Here is a 17,566-nt window from a genome sequence, read left to right as displayed (position 1 = left end):
ACTATTTCGCGAAAATACTTGGCTGCCTAAGACCAGGGTGCATTTTGTTACGACGGAGATAATCTGTTATGTTTTGTAGCCCTGGTATATGTATGGCTGTCATATTTGTGACATAGCCTTCTGCCCATGACAGAATTTCATCAGTCTTTCACACTTTGTTCCTCCTCGTTTGGCTATATACTTCACCACAGTGCTGTTGTCAGATTTATATGTATATTTCCATGCCTTGTGTGTTCTTGGAACGCTTTAGCGCTTTCTGAACTGCCTGGAGCTCTAGCAGATTTGCTGGTAAATGCGTTCCATTGTTGTAAGAAATGTTGTTGTAGAGGCTTCATACGAAGCCCTGCCCATTAACCATATTTAGCATTGATACAACATTTTCCCAGGAGTTTCATACAATCTGTTGCAGAAGTGAAATTTGCCGTCTTGATTCCTCTTGTCCGGACCACAATATCATGGGCCCTTGAGTGAGGCCACCAAACTTCTGCCGTATGAAATTCTATTCCCATGAATTAAATGATTGTGTTGGAATTAGTTGGCTGTTGCTTTTGTTTACAATCCAGCCGTTGTAATACAATCGCTCTTTCCTTTGCGATTTTACCAATACTGTAGGTCGTCCAAGTAAGGGTATATTTCTATGCCCATCTTCCTTAATTCCACCATCAATAGTACCAACACTTGTGAATGTTCTCAGCGATACTGTTATGCCAAATGGAAGAGATATATTGGTAATATTCCTGATTTACTAAGAATCTGAGAAACTATTGATCTCATCCAATCGTAAGGTTTTACTTCCTGAATAATGGTGTTTAGTGAGGCTTATTTTGAACTTTATTGCCAAGTAGGTATTCAGTTCTCCTAGGTCTAGAACTGCTCTGAAACCTCCCGATATTTCTTTACCAAAAAAATACATAATTTGTGAATAAACTATTTTCCTCTCATCTTCAGGCACCCTTCTTATTACTTTTTATTGCAGTAAATCTTTCAGAATGACACGCATTCCCTTGGTCTCCTTTTGTCAGATGAGATCTTTATATTTCACACATCTTTTCTTGGAAATCCCTTCAACTCCAGGTGGTATCCATTAGAAAGGCTCTGAAGTACCCACCCGTCTTCTATTGATCAAGTCCAAGCAGCCCTGAACTTCACTAATCTTCCTCCAAGTGGAGACCGTTGGACTCATTGACCTTCATGTAAATTTCCCTCTGGCGAATGGAGCTCAAACAGCTGAAGCCATGAAATAAAAAAAAATTGTCTGCCTCTCCAAGAAGATTAGTCTCTAAAATGGTATTGCTGGATGATATGACCTTGCTTCTCTATATTGTCTTCTCTGAGATTAACAAAAATCTCTTTGCTCTTCTTTCTTGAGGCAAAAAAGTACTTTTACCTCCTGATGCTTTGGATATAATTGAATCCAGCTTCTCCCCCAAAAAGTAATTTTCTTTCAAAAGGTAAATTACATTAACTTTTATTAGATGCCCAATCCACTATCCACCTGCCATTGATCTGGCTGCTACTTTCACAAAATCGAGAGAAGCTTCAGCAAAGTAGTCTGATGCCTACTTGCTCTCTGAAAAAGAATCTAGAATTTAAGCTTGATTGACTCCTTTCTCTAATGCTTCCTCAATATTAGAGATCTATATGCGCATAGCTCTTGATACCAATGTGGTTGATATCTCCATTTGGTACGTTGCACCTGCCGCAGATAAAATTTCTTCAAAACGCTATCCATCTTTCTATCCCTCATGTCCTTTAATGATGCTGCGTCATCAACTGGTAGGGTGGTTTTCCTTGTAAGATATTGTGGCCTCCATTTTCAGAGTTACTTCACAGAATTTCACCTCATTTTGTCCAAAAGAATACAATTGATTAAACTGTATTAAATCACTAGTTATTTTATTAGCTGACTCCATTCTGTTTGTAGCATATCCTTAATCACTTGATGGATCGGAGAACACCTGGTCTTGTTTTGGTTTCCTCCAAATAATTTATCTACTCTCTGCCTTATCTTCTAATGAAATACTTGAAAACGAGATGCAACGCTTAATGCATTACTTCCTGGTAAAACATTTTATAAATAAAATAATCCTCTCATTCCAATGGTTCCCTCATTGCTTTTATTAGAGGTTCCACCAGTTCAAAATTGAATTCTGATTCTTCTGTCTGAATCTCTTGCTATGAGGAATCACAATATTCTGCTTCTGAGAAATGCGGATATTGTATCTCTGAATAGTCTGACAAGGACTCCCTCACTTTATCCAAACTGGTTTGAGATCTTGATCTCGTTTTGGTTTTGTCGTTTGTTGTGCTGCTGACTCACTGAGTTACTTTATCTTTCATCCATGACAAAAACTATTCATCTGTTCATATGGATCCTCTGCCGCTTTAAGACAATCTCAACAGAGTTCATTAGCTTCTAATGCAGGTTTATCACATGCTGAGCACAATTCAGAGTTTATCAGCTTTCTTTGATGCAGAACCTCCATTTCCACTTTAAAAGTTCCCTCTTCTGGCTGTATCAGAGGAACCATGGTGTCAAAAATACATGCATTTAGTCCTGCATAATCAACTCTTTAGATGTCGCCTCTAAAACGAAGGGCTCATCCTGTTTTATGTATAATGTATAACCCTGCTCACTTAATGTAACTATGTATTTGTAACCATGTATTTGTCATCATAACTCTGTGCCCAGGACATACTGTACTTGAAAACGAGAGGTAACTCTCAATGTATTACTTCCTGGTAAAACATTTTACAAATAAATAAATAATCCTGTTTTAGAAACCAAACCTTTGCTTGCAGCAGCTTCCATGCTGATTTATGCAAGCCTTCCAGCCGATTTTCCTTTATGCACAGCGTTCCATGCAGCAGATTGCTTTAATTTTCTGAGGTCATCACTCCGTCGCCTCTCTGGCGTCCTTGTCAGTTTTCTCAGAGCGCTCAGGGCTGTACTGGTGTCTGCGTGGGGGGGGGGGGGGTGAGCTATTGAACCTCGTGGGAAGCCATGCAAAAAATGAATTTCCACGCATCAGCTCTGTTACCGCTGCATACTGAGGCGCACCCGCGGTCTGCCCAGTCGCATGAGCCTCTTAACAGCAACCCCCTATGGTGCTTATACGTCAGAGATGCAAGAGGAGAGAGGCTGACAACCCCCTGGATTAACTGTACTAGCTGCAGTCTGGTGAATCATTTACAAAATAAACACTACTCCTAGCTGTAGGAAAGGAAAAAGACTACCTGCAGGTAGGAGGAGGGTCCTTTCATGGTACTTCCTGCAGAATTTAAATTCCTGTTCTTCTCAATCTAAGGATGGACAACCCTACAGTGCCCACTACCATGGGGAACATGAAATACTGTTCTAGAAAATCCTTATAATGGTTATCCATACTTTGACAGATTTACAATAGGCATCTATTTACTAGTCTCACAGATACAAAATGTTTTTTTTTTTTTTGCATATTTATCAAACTAAAGAAATCCGATTGAAAGTAATGGGAGTTTTTTTTTTTTTTTAATAAATCTGGTGCAAATAGTTTTGTCATTTTGCAGCTGGGAGACTTTAGTAAACCCAGGTTAGTGGTAAAGGCAGTGGTTGCAGAGTATTAGAACCCAGACTAAAACCCAATGCTTGTTACCTTAGTCTAATATCATTAGTCTCACAGATAGATATGCAATTGCTCCTCAGGTCTGGGATTATGGGCAATATTTACTATGTGGTGCTATGTCATAAAACCCCTGTTTCTTCCTGCACATTAAAGTTAATAAATTGCATGGTATCTATCAGTACCAGAAGGTGCCACAACACCACTTAGTAAAAGGTGGGCCTGTGTACCTACAATGTAATATTGAGCTTGGTGGCAACATAAAACTGGGAGAAAAAAAAAATAAAACCCGATTTGCAATGTAATAAGAATAATAATGTCTTGGGTGGGTCATATGGCGTAACTACATTCTCTAACTGTCGCATCTGAAACAACCTATAAAGTCCTCTAAAGAAAGCATTGCATGTTCCAACAGAGATGAATTTGCAGAAAGTACAGTAGGCAGTTACAGCAATGTGTTTAATTTCATGGCCCAGCATACAAAATCAGTAAAACAGTTCATTACTATTGTCAATTACTCGCCTAAACTACATAATGAATAATGCAGCCGAGGTCAAACACCTATCTTGTTCAAATTACATATGACTGCATTTGCAAAGATCATGCTTTTTCTTTTTAATACAATATTTAAGGCATTATAAGATGGATCATGAAATTCAACACAAGATCATACAAAGTAACATGCCCTCTATAGTTAACTCAATTTGTGCAAGGATATTTAGTTCAACTTTGCCACTAAAAAAAAAAAAAAAAAAAGTTTATATGGAACAAGTTCTAAAAACATTTGACATGCCTTAATTATGAAAATGGAGCTGCAATTGGCATGGCTCTGTTTATTTTGACTTTACAAAAAATGGTGCTGGAACGACAACGCATCACAAACAAAATGGCTGACTACAAGCATGTGTGGAAGTGAAGCACCTGCCCAAACTTAGATTTCATTCTAGGTCAAATAGCTCAAAAGGTGAAAGTTTAAAATGGCCTAATATGAAACAGTCTACAGGCAGAACGCAGCAATATACTTCTTCTAAAATATGTAGTTGTAGAATGGTGAAACAATGTCCTAATTCTTTTATTTATTATTTTTTTAAATAAGCTGTTTTGGTACTCCTAATAAAGATTCAAAGGTCCAATATATACTTTTTATGTATTTAAAAGCATATTTAATGACCAACCAAAAACAAGTGATACAAAACCACTATATTTTTGAAATACAATATTTATAAACTTATCACACAGAAAAGATAAATACCATACATCTGCATAATTGAGAGAAAAAGCTTTAAAATTACTTGTGTTTGGACTGGCATATAAAACTGATTGTGTGTGTTCAAATGGTCCAATGTAGCACGAGCTTTATGCTGAAGTTTGGATGGTCGTTCACACTTGGATGAATCCTGTAAGTATCCTTCTTGCTCCACTTTACGTCTCATAGTAGAATTCCAATGGTTTTTTATTGAATTATCTGTCCTAGAACAAATATACATATATGCTTCGTTGCTTCTTAATTTACACAAGTCTACAAATTTATAACACCAAATCTTGTACATTTACAATTGGCAAGTTGCCAACCAGAAAACATGGCAATAAAGCTCAACCCCGTTATAGCGCGATCCGCAACAAGGCGGATCTGCTTATAATGCGGTCTGAGTGTGGCTCACGATTTAAAAACATCTCCAAGGTTTTTATTTTTTATTTTAAATAACATTCAATGCTTTATTGCAAACGGGCACACACACTAATAATTTTAGCATACCAGGCAGGAATCGACCACACACACACTAATACTTTTTGCATACCAGGCTTATAATGCGGTCTGAGTGTGGCTCCCGATTTAAAAACATCTCCAAGGTTTTTATTTTAAATAACATTCAATGCTTTATTGCTAACGGACACACACACTAATAATTTTAGCATACCAGGCAGGAATCGAACCCATGACCCTTCACACACTGGTAGCGATTCTCTAGCTACTACAACATAGGATTGGTGTGATTAACTTCTACTGCACAGTACTGAAAGGCAGTACTGTGCAGTAGAAGTTCAGTTTGATAATAGAGTAAATGACATCACACCAATCCTATGGTGTACCAGGTAGAGAATCGCTACCAGTGTATGAAGGGTCATGGGTTTTGATTCCTGAATGGTTTGCTAAAATTATTAGTGTAGGGGAAGGTGTGTGTGTGTGTCCGTTAGCAATAAAGCATTGAATGTCATTAAGAAAAAAAAAAAAAAACCTTGGAGATGTGCGCCGCGCACATGGAAGGCAGCCTGATGAAGCAGGGAGAAGAGAGAGAGCTGCAGAGAGGAGAGAGCTGCAGATGCCGGGTAAGTTGTTACACAGCGGCCATTTCGTGATCCCGGTTATAACGCGATCCCAGTTATAACGCGGTCTCATTATGTGGTCCCGAGCATCGCGTTATAACGAGGTTCAGCTGTACCTGCTCTAAACCATTTCAAGACAAAAACTATGCACACACAGGAATTAGCAGGAATTTAAATATCCCAATATTTTTAAGACGTCTCAATGCTTAGGAGGTCTATGACATTTGTTAACAGCCATTTCGCCACAAGTGACCGCCAGCACTGAGTCGCAAATTACCTCGCTGCCAGGACACTCAGCCACTGGACACTTCACTGCCAATATAAGTCCAAACCTTAGTCCTTACTCTAAAACCCCTAATCCTAACCCCCAATACCAACACCTACCCTAAAAACCTTACCCAGCTACCCTAAAAGCCCTTACATTAACTGCTAAAAGCCCTAAAGTTAACCCCCTACCATAACCACTAAAACCCCTAAAACTTAACTTATCGTAGAAGCGGCCTAGTGTCAAGCGGCTGAGGGTCCGTTGGCAGCCAAACGCCGGCGGAGACTTGGTCGCTGCGAGACAGCCGCGACCAAATGCCCCATTCCGTGCTTCGGATGCTCAAAAAGTGAGACAATACCACAAAATCCTAACAATACTAAGTTATACTGTCAAGACAAACTATTAATCATTTTTATAGAAAATGTAACAGTATTATGAAAGACATCACGGTATTCCTAACGTTTCAAAAATGATGTTTACTGTAAAAAGTTTTGTTTTGATTGTTTTTATCGTTTTGATATTTGTTGGTTAGTTTGGGTGGCTATTTCCCACTCTCAGAATGTGTGCCTTTCTGAGTCTGTTGCCAGTGTTAGGGTCTCACAGTGACCCGTGTCATTAATTAATTTGTATTTATAGCCAATTTTTGCAACATGTCAGGTCTCCATTGTTCTCTTGCTGTTCTAGCAAACATCCAGATAGAGAATGAATTGCGTGCGTACATGACGTCAGTATATAGTACCTCTTCCGGCAGTATCTTCCATTTTTTGAGGCTATAATATGCATGTAGAATGTTTAGAAGATGATTCCAGGGATATTTGGTTAAGACAACATTAGACTGCGATTTTGCCAAAATATTGTGCTGTCCATTCCTTGCCACTGTGGTCTAGTAATAATATTGTATGACAATATTCATTATATATTTAATTTAGATTTGTTTTTAAGTGTACCTTGCCTTTTCTTTAGACTGCAGTCTTCTCTAATGGGTGTACCGGTGCTGTGCTCTGCAAAACTCCACAGGTAGGGAATCTTACAAACAGAACGACATACACTACAGGCACTGTGATCAATTTAAGATCAGTGTGGAATTCTCCAATAGGACCATCATCAAGGTCACAATAGGGAAAGGAGAAAATTTAAACAACTTACCGTAATTTTCTTTTCCTGGAACCATGGCAGTGGGCACCATTGGGTTAATCCCTTCTCACTCTAGGTAGGACAGGAAGTAGACTTTTGCAGGTAGGCCATATAAGGCCCCTCCCTCTACCTGCACACTAGTCTTACGATTCTTCCATAGCTGAAAATATATAACTGATAGGCATTAGACATACATAGGGAGGGTAACTATGTGCCCACTGCCATGGTTCCAGGAAAAGAAAATTACGGTAAGTTGTTTAAATTTTCTCCTTTCCTGATCACCCTGGCAGTGGGCACCATTGGGACATACCCAAGCAGTGCAATTTTTAGGGAGGGAACATCAGAATAGACAACACCAGTTTAATGTCTTATCAGTTCAACCTTTATTAATACCCTTTACACTTTATTTCACTACAGTTTCTAAGACTCTACGTCCAAAGCTTGCGTCAGCTGATGATTGTACGTCTAGTCTGTAGTATTTCAGAAATGTATTGAATGAGGACCAGACAGCTGCTTTACATATCTGCCCTGGTGTGGCCTGGGCTTTGAATGCCCATGAAGTAGCCATGGCCCTTGTAGAATGGGCCTTCACCTTCAAAGGTTTATCTTGTCCTTTGCTTTCATAAGCTCTTTGATACAAGACACCATCCACTGTGCAATTGTAGTCTTTGATGCCGCTTGTCCCTTCTTTGGTCCCTCTGGGATGACAAATAATTTGTCAGACTTTCGGATATCTCTCATCCTTTCTAGGTACACCTTAAGACATCTTACCACGTCCAATTTGTGTAACCTTTCCTCTTTCTCATTTTTTGGTTCTGGACAAAATGACGGGATCACCATCTCCTGACTTATGTGGAACTGTGATACCACCTTTGGCAGGAATTGATGTATCGGTCTAAGAACTGCCTTGTCTTGATGTATGATTAGGAATGGCTCCTTAGCAGATAGCGCCTGTAGTTCTCCCACTCTCCTTGCCGAGGTGAATGCTATCAGAAACGCCATTTTCCCCGACAACCATTTTAGGCCAATGTCCTGTATTGGTTCAAACGGAGCTGCTGTTAATACATCCAAGACTAACGACAAGTCCCATGTAGGTACTCTGTTCTTAATTTGAGGTTTTAACCTTTTAACTGCTTGAAAGAACCTGATTATCAGTCTTTCTACTGCCAGATTTCTTTCCAACAAAGCTGATAGTGCTGACACTTGTACTTTTAATGAGCTGAGACTGAGACCTTTCTCAAATCCTTTATGCAGGAACTCCACTATAGATACAATTCTTGGTGAAAGGAAATTTTCTCTCTTTTTCACACCAATCACAAAAGCAGAGCCAGATTCTATGGTATACTCTTGATGTGGAACTTTTCCTTGCTTGTAAGAGGGTTTGAATTGTTTTCTCTGAACAACCCTTCAGTCTCAATGTCTCCCGCTCAATCGCCATGCCGTCAAAGCCCATTGTTTGGTATTTGGATGGCTTATTGGCCCCTGTTGCATCAGGCCTTTTTGATCTGGTATGTGCCATGGTGTATCCACTGCCATATTTACCAGTTGTGTAAACCAAAGCCTTCTTGGCCAGTATGGTGCTATGAATATCACCTCTGCTCTCTCTTCTCTGATTTTCCTGATTGTTTTTGGAATCAGAGGAATTGGAGGGAACAGGTATCCCAATTTGAAGTCCCATTTGAGACTGAGAGCATCTGTAGCTTGTGCGCTTGGGTGAAATTGTCTGGAACAATAGTTCCTTACTTTGCGATTCTGGTGTGTCGCCATCAGATCGATGTCTGGTTGACCCCATCGCTCTACCAGGTCTTGGAATACTCCTGGATTTAACGCCCATTCTCCTGGGTGAATGATATTGCGACTTAGAAAGTCTGCTGTGACATTTTCTAGTCCTGGGATATGTATGGCTGTGATATCCGACAAGTGGCACTCTGCCCAACCGAGTATTTCTGCTGTGAGCTTCATCAGCTTTCTGCTCCTGGTTCCTCCTTGTTTGGCTATATATTTGACCACAGAGCTGTTGTCTGATTCTATCTTATACAGCCATCTCTTATTTTGTCCTGGAAAACTTCTAGGGCCTTTTGTACTGCTTTTAATTCCAGCAGATTTGATGGTAAGTGGTTTACCTGATTTCCCCAGGTTCCTTGCACCACTTCTTCTCCCATCTGAGCCCCCCAACCTGTCTTGCTCGCATCTGTTGTAATTTTTAACCAGTGCACAGGTTGTAGCGTTTTCCCTTTGACCAGGTTTCAGGTATCTTCCCACCATTTTAACTGTTGTTTTGTTTGTGGGTGTAACAAGATTCTTTGTCTTGTGTCTTTGTGATTCCCGTTCCATTGTTGCAGAAAATTGTTTTTGCAGAGGTCTCATATGCAACGCTTAATGTTGAAGCGAATTTCCCCAGGAGTCTCATGCATTCTTCTGCAGAAGTCCTGGTAGCTTTTCTGAGCCTCCTTGTTCGCATGGCTATGTCTAGCCCCTTTGCCTCTGGCAATCTCACTCCCAGAAATCTTAAGAGCTGAGTGGGTACCCAATGCTCTTGTCTCTGTTTATTAACCAACCGTGATGTTCTAGGAAGGTTATTACCATTTTCTGGTCTTGTTGGAGTTTCCCCCCCTTCTTTGATTTTACCAGGATGTCGTCCAGGTAAGGGTATATCTCTACCCCCCTTTCTCATCTCTGCCACTAGAGGGGCTAGAACCTTTGTAAACGACCTTGGGGAAGTTGCCAGACCAATGTTAGTGCTGTGTATTGATAATACTCTTGATTTACTGCAAACCTTAGGAATCTTTGATGCCCTTTTGCTATTGGTACATGTAATAAGCGTCTTTTAAGTCTATCGCCACCATCCAGTCTCCTGGCTGTACCTCTTGTATAATCAGATTTACAGACCCCATCTTGAACTTTCTTATCTTCAAGACTGAATTTACCTTTCTTAGGTCTAGTATTGCTCTGTAATCCCCTGTAGGCATCTTTACCAAAATTATTCTGGAAAAATTCCGCTTCCTCTTACCTTTTCTATTACTTCTGCCTGTAGTAATTTCCTTAAAGCCGTATTCCTATAACAGCTGGATTCTCAGAAGCTAAACATCTCTTTATCTTGATTTTATTCATCTGTTGGAGACTGAATCTCCTGGCTCTGTCCTGATGCCTTTGTTATTATTGCATCTAGTTTGCTGCCGAATAGGAATTCACCTTCAAATGGTAATGTACATAAGGTGTTCTTTGATGCTGTGTCAGCCATCCACTGTCTGAGCCATAAAGCTCCTCTTGCTGATACCGCTCGTACCATAGACTTGGCTGCTATTTTTACTGCATCCAATGAGGCTTCTGCTATGTAATCAGTTGCCCATTTCACCACTGACAACGCCTTAAGAATAGTACTTCTTTTACACCTTTGTCTATTGCCTCTTCAATATTGGCAATCCACACTCGCATAGCTCTAGCAATTGATGTAGTTGCTATGGCTGGCTTGTAGGCTGTTCCTGCCGTAACATATGCTTTTTTTTTTTTTTTTTTTTTTTTTTTAATGCATAATCCATCCTTTTATCCATAGCGTCTTAATGACGCTGCCTCCTCTAAGGGAATTGTGGTCTTTTTTACTATTCTGGAAATAGCAAGATCCACCTTTGGGCTAACCTCCCACTTTCTCATTTCCTCTTGTGGGAATGGATACATCTTCCCAAACCTTTTAGGCGTAATACTCCGGCGTCTGGTTGCGCCAACTCCACCTGAATGAGGTGCTTAATTACTTGATGGATAGTAAAGACTCTACCTTTTAAAGCAGCAGCAGTAATAGCAGTAGTATTACTAGTAGCAATAGTAGCAATAGTAGCAGTAGTAGCAGCAGTAGCAGTAGTAGTAGCAGTAGTAGCAATAGTAGTAGCAGCAGTAGTAGCAGTAGTAGCAGCAGTAGTAGCAGCAGTAGTAGCAGCAGTAGTAGCAGTAGTAGCAGCAGTAGTAGCAGCAGTAGTAGCAGCAGTAGTAGCACGCCTAGCCTGTCAAAGCAGGCCAGTACAGAAACTCTTGAAGCAGCCAGGACACTTTTTTTTTTTTTTTTTTTTTAAATTTCAGAGGTGCCTGTTTTCAACCTCCTCCTGTTTGGATTCGATCCCACAACTTCTTCCAAGTATCAGCTCAAACACTGCACACCCCAACTCTGTGAGCCACAAGATCACCATTGTGTTAACTCCTAAATGTCTTTCAGTTCAAAAACCTGTATCAAGGCTTTGATGAGTGGATCCACCCTTTCTACATCAATTTCAGATTATTCCTGAATATCTTGATCTGATGAATCCATTTCATTCTCTGACACATGAAAACAATCACTTTCAGACCCATATGATGAAAAACCTTTCCCCTTATCCAGACTGGTCTGGGATCTAGATCTTTCCTGCGCAGGGTTAACAGCTTGCTGCACTGCCGCATCAACTCTCCTCCTTCATCAATAAAGAAAATGCTCATTTGTTCACTGGTATCACCTGCAGGTGTCTTAAGACAATCTTCACATAATTACTTCCCTATTAGGGCTGGTTTCTCACAAGCTGAACACCATTTAGTTTCTTAGCAACCTTCATTTATGTTGCAGGGATTCCCCCGTCCCCTTTGAAGATCCTGCTTCTGGGAGGGTAACCACTGAACTAATTTATAAAAACAAAATAAATGCTAAACATACACCCTAATGTATATATATATACCATCTCTTTTTTCCCATTGTAGAACTAAACTAAGGACTCACCTAGTCTTGGGAACTGATGTTTTGGGTGTCTCCATTCTTGCATCCATATCCAGCACTTGGCTTCTCCCTGCTGAGCGTTCCATGCTGCAGCTTCACTCACACATACATCGTGTGGCCGTCGCATCCGTGACGTCATCAAGTGCTCGTGCTCATGCACCCGCGCGGCTCGCGTGTCCCTGCACGCACTTGCCGGCCTGCACGCGCGCGCTCCCGAGCGGCTACGTGCCTTGTACCCTTCTCCGCAGTATCCTGCGGTCCTCTGAACCTCCTCGGTTTCCCGCGGCTTCCTGGGGTAGTACCGCCGCGTTGCCACGCTGTTGCGGTCTCAGAGCTCCTCCGCTCGCAGCTATTGCTGCTCCCCCTTCCGCTGTGGCGGGCTGCCGGGTACTTTACCGCAGCGTACTGGCGCTTATGCGGTGAGTCTGGGCCTCCATTGGTCCCTGCTGCAGCATTGTGCGCCTCGTGTCTTGGGCATTGCACTAAGTTCCTCCTGCTGCAGCCGTTTCCCCCCACCCAACAGGGGCACCCCCGACTCTAAGGGGTCTCCGACTTGCCCCCCGCAGGGCGCACCGCGGAGCTTCAGGGGAGAGAGGTTGAGACCCTGGTTATCTGCACAAAGTGCAGTAGGTGAGCCCTGTTAAAAAATAACAAATCCTACACCTAGCTGTGAGGACAGGAAAAAGACTAGTGTGCAGGTAGAGGGAGGGGCCTTATATGGCCTACCTGCAAAAGTCTACTTCCTGTCCTACCTAGAGTGAGAAGGGATTAACCCAATGGTGCCCACTGCCAGGGTGATCAGGAAATAACTGTTCAGTTACCAAAATTGCTACATTTAAATAGTGGAAAAAAATGAAATTCAAAACCCATTCATTTACCGTAGTTTCAATAACATGTTGAAAATGGTTATATTTTGTATTCTAAAATGACAAAAAATTCTTAATTGATTGAACTCTGACTTAAAACAGGGTACCACAGACTGCTGCTTTTATGTAGGGTGTCCCTCGAATCTGATCCATGGTGCCTTGACAAACAACTAGTTTTGTTAATATGGTTGCAGGGTCAGGCGTGTTTCATTGACAAATAGAAAGCTGCAACTTCATCAGGAGTTGACATTACAAGTATGGCCACTGGGTAACCAGTAGAAAGTTTATTTTTTTGCCATGCCCTGACAAAAATATACTGGGACGAGTGGGTTCCCAGACATCAGGAGGGAGGGGAGACACAAAATAAATAAATAATACTGTTCACTTAATAAAAAAATAAAAACACTAGAAATGCTACTACTCTAAATAACGTATTTGTGTGGTAATGCAATAATGATTTAAATCAATCCACTACTATAGGAAATAGATGTGAAAAATGGTAGCTTGGCTAAAAGGCTCATCTAATCAGGATACCACCCCATTGGTGTATTAAAATAAAGTAAGATAGCCCTGTACCAACTTGTGTACAAATAGACAAAAGTATTTATTTTACATATTTAATTTTCAAAGGAATAGACTTCACAGTTAATGTTACGCATACAAGGATGTCAAGAAATAAAATACCTGCCCGGAAGTAGTTTGGCAATTTCAGCCCAACGGTTCCCCAAACGCTTATGAGCATCATAGATGATTCGATCCTCCTCTTCAGTCCATGAAGACTTTTTCACCTCAGGGTTTAGGTGATTATGCCATCTCTCTCTGCACTGTTTACCAATTCTTCCTTTCAAATGCTTTGCAATTAAAGACCATCGCTTCGGACCATATTTCTGAACCAATTCAATAACCTGTTACACAGCAGAAGAAAACCCAAGAAAGACACTTTGATCCAGGAAGGAAACAATATCCAATTCTACATATACACAGGACAAAATGTGTGATGTGTGGTGGGTGGGTAAGCTACCCCATGACAGTTCTCATTTATACATTAAGTATAAAGTAAGACATTGTTTTTGATGAGATACGTTAGTTAAACTTCAATAGCTGTGTGAACAATATTTTGTATTAAGCCTATTTTCTTGAATCAGAATAGGACCAGCTAGGTGATGGTCTTGCCTTAATCATTCTTAACATCCATACATAAAGTAAATTTTAAAAACTAATGGATATTTATTAATTTGCAAACATTATCTTTGCCTGAGACACTCCAACTATTCAAACTGCTGAATGCTTCCTGCTCAGTATGGGGAGGGGGGAAATCCATGTTATAATTAATGATAACTTAATCTACATGAAATTTAACAAAAATAAAATAATCATTAGCAGAACATGTTAGTACATTTTAGTTACATTGAAGAAAAAAAAATCAGAAACGGTATCATTCAAGCACAAAGTTTCTTTGCAGTAACACTATGTGTAGATTTGTCATCGGTAGTGCTATCTTTTATTGGAACCAGCAACAAAGTTCTCCATAGATTACAGAATACCGGGGCTTTCGAAACCTCACAAGTCTATGTGTTGGGTACCAACAGTTCGTTACACTAGTCTAATCCACAAATAACTTTGTAAATTTATAAGCATTAGAACATATGACAAAACTACTCATTAGGACAAAGAAAGACTGCTAATTCTGCACTACAATATCAATAACTACATGATTTGGGAAATACATAGAAAATATAATTTTCTAATAAAGTGGAGTATACCATATTGGCCCGAATATAGAGCTATGTTTTATTCCTAAAAATGTCCTTCCAAAAACTGTACTCATATTATATGCGCAGCCTAACACCTTATATTTTACATGTAGAACACCTTCAAAACTTTAGGGTCGTATTATGTGCGAGGCCGTACTATATTCGGGACAATACGGTAATTTGTTTTTTTTCTATTCTGATTTAGTGTTGTTGCACATGCGATGTTACTCTTATCACTCAAATCCTTTATACTTTATAATATCCTGAGTGTTGTCATCCAAACAGAAAATAAATTTAATTTAAAATCATTCACAAAATATCCCAAAATTAAAATATTATAGCAACAAAAAACAAAATTAAAGCTCCTCACTTTGGAACTTATTTACAAAAACCATGTACTGTACATACATTTGTTGCTGGACTACCTATTTTTTCCCCCTCAGAGTAGCATGTTTGTGGTAAAATTATACCTTAATCTCATAAAGCTAACCTATAAAGCCAAGCAATTTTCTTCACACAATAAGAAGTCAGATCTTTATAAATTCTTATATTGGGCAGAAACTACCAAAAGTAGTTAAAGAATCCCAACCAAGAGTTTGGGGGAAATCATACCTATAAAACATTACAAATATGCCGTTTAGCCAGAATGGGGTTCCGTTTTCCCAAAGGAATTCAATGGCACATTGCAAACCGAAGCTAACACAGGTACTATATAAAGATGTAGACAGACTAGCATTTCCTGCGGCTGGGGCATGCCACTGGAACCAGACAATAGGACATGCCTTCACATTAAGCTGTGGCAGTTACTCACAGCTTTCACATAACCCTGTGCCCCGCCAAATTAATATCCCCCCCCCAGATCTCTGGGGAATATTAGTCTGGATACATCTGTATGACTAAATTACTGCAGCTGCATACTAGATACCGTACAGTATAAAACATCTACTACTCACTTACCCTTTGATCCTCTTCTTTGGTCCAAGGACCCTTTATAAGTTCTGGATTTAAAACTTTCTGCCATCGATGCTGGCACTGAACATCTGAACGGTTCTGAAAGCATTTGGCGTAAGAACACTAAGAATTGTATAAAGTGCAAGTTTTTATTAGGAACACTAATAGGGTAATTTATTATGGTGCGAGTGCCGACTCAGAACAACTGTACAGAATCTCACATTCAAGTCAGGCCCTATTGCACCTTAATAAATTAACCTATAACAAACATACTGTATTTAAGCTTACAAAAATATATATGCGTAAGCTTTAGGATCCATATGCCTTTCTTAAAGGCCTTATTATTACACAGGAAGAGTAAACATTTACTAAATTGGATGTCTCACATATGTTTAACTCAGCGTGAGCAGATATTACCAACAGTCATATCTGTGAAATCATAAGCAGGCCTCAATATTCCACTGTGCCTCCAGTACTAAATATTTATCAGAATGTCTGCCAACATGTTGGTATACTGGGGATAAGACAGGGGGTAGTCTTTTCGTGCACACATGCTTTATAGTAGACATACTGCTTTAACAGAAAGGGTAAAGGGATTACCACCCTGTGCTCTTTTCCTACATTAGGAGGCACAACACAAGTGCTTTTGTACACTTTTTCAAACCGGGTTAACAACTTAGGCTGCAGCCTTGGCGTTAGTGCATAATATATTCTTAAATAAGTTATGAGCTACCCTTCAGCTAAAGAAGTACTACAGGGCTCTTCAACATTTGGCCCGCAGTCCAAATGTGGCCAGCAAAGGATCTTGATGTGGCCCTTGAAGTCTGCTTTTGCTAATTTCATACTACTTGCATAGGCAGCAAAATGCAGTTGTTTACACAAACTCACTTGTAAGTTAAGGCAATGTAAATATATGTAGTGTAATTAAATAAGCACACACACACTGGATTTTTGAACCTCAGGTTGTAAATTGAATACTCGATATATTACTTTTCCAAATATGCATAAAGAATACCACATAAAGAGAACCGGTAAATTCTCAATATCCCCTCCCTTCAGTGGATCCATAATATATGGAGACAAATGGTGGGGGGAGGGAGAATCTCTATCTTAGTCATATAAAGATTCTCGACAAATGGCTGTTGCGCAAACATTGAGTCTCTTCAGGCGAATGTCAGCTATGCAAGTGTTTTTCAATTTTTTTTTTTCTAGATCACTTTATGCAATTACGGTTTGTATATATTACCTTATTTGTATATGCACACTGTGGATAGGAGTGCATTGATTCAGCATGCAGTGCAATATGTACAGTATTAGGTTGTGATATAGATATGTCTTTTAACTCACTACATCACAACCGACCAAAAGGCTGCAACTACATTCTAATGACTCCTCCTGACTAATAATGTTAAAAAATGGGATAACATTTCGGGTGGGTGCCAAGAACACAACTTAATTCATGAAAGCCTTGGTTGGTCAATAGAAAGGAAAGATACAAAAGAACACAAATTAACACACAAAAAAGCCTTGATAAAGGAAAGCAGTATAGAATAGAAAATACCAGAAAGTCAAGTTTAGTCTTGTTAGGTATTAAGAGAAGCGGTTAATCAGTATTGAGTGGTCAGTCTTTATACAGTGTATAAAATGTAATGTTGGTCAGTGACTTGTTGAGAAGCAAGATGTAGCAGTGTCCTGCATGTATTGCTATGCTTGAAGTACAGAAATAAAGTTCTACAATGCTGCAAATCTACTTTGGTCATTTATCGCCAAGCCTTTACTTATACTGCAATGGACAATCTCTACTATACCCCTAGTGGTTTAGTGAATGAGGTGTCATTCAAGGAAGCAATTTATTAATAAGCAATTATGCATCTCCGACATATTGGGGAATTGTCTGGGATTTATTTGAAAGAAGTAATGTGAATTAGAGGCTCTAT

The 17,566-nt window shown here is 39.8% G+C and overlaps 1 protein-coding gene across 8 annotated transcripts in view; it reads right to left on the bottom strand.

Moving 5' to 3' along the window:
* MYBL1 (MYB proto-oncogene like 1) overlaps positions 1-17,566 on the bottom strand; it is a 98,965-nt gene that overhangs the window by 52,981 nt on the left and 28,418 nt on the right. For 6 of the 8 annotated variants that reach the window (XM_075583969.1, XM_075583953.1, XM_075583962.1 and 3 more), the window contains exons 4-6: positions 15,636-15,752; positions 13,609-13,829; positions 4,895-5,072 (exon numbers count right to left, since the gene is read on the bottom strand). In XM_075583969.1, coding sequence (XP_075440084.1) covers positions 4,895-5,072; positions 13,609-13,829; positions 15,636-15,752 — 516 coding nt within the window. The remainder of the gene's footprint in view (positions 1-4,894; positions 5,073-13,608; positions 13,830-15,635; positions 15,753-17,566) is intronic. The other 2 variants (XM_075583975.1, XM_075583983.1) reach the window with 1 other exon arrangement.

The sequence above is a fragment of the Ascaphus truei genome, chromosome 2 (genome assembly GCF_040206685.1).
Source record: "Ascaphus truei isolate aAscTru1 chromosome 2, aAscTru1.hap1, whole genome shotgun sequence".
In the NCBI taxonomy this organism is placed as follows: domain Eukaryota; kingdom Metazoa; phylum Chordata; class Amphibia; order Anura; family Ascaphidae; genus Ascaphus; species Ascaphus truei.
The sequence above is the reverse complement of the archived record's forward strand: the minus strand, read 5'-3'. Positions and strand labels throughout refer to the sequence as shown.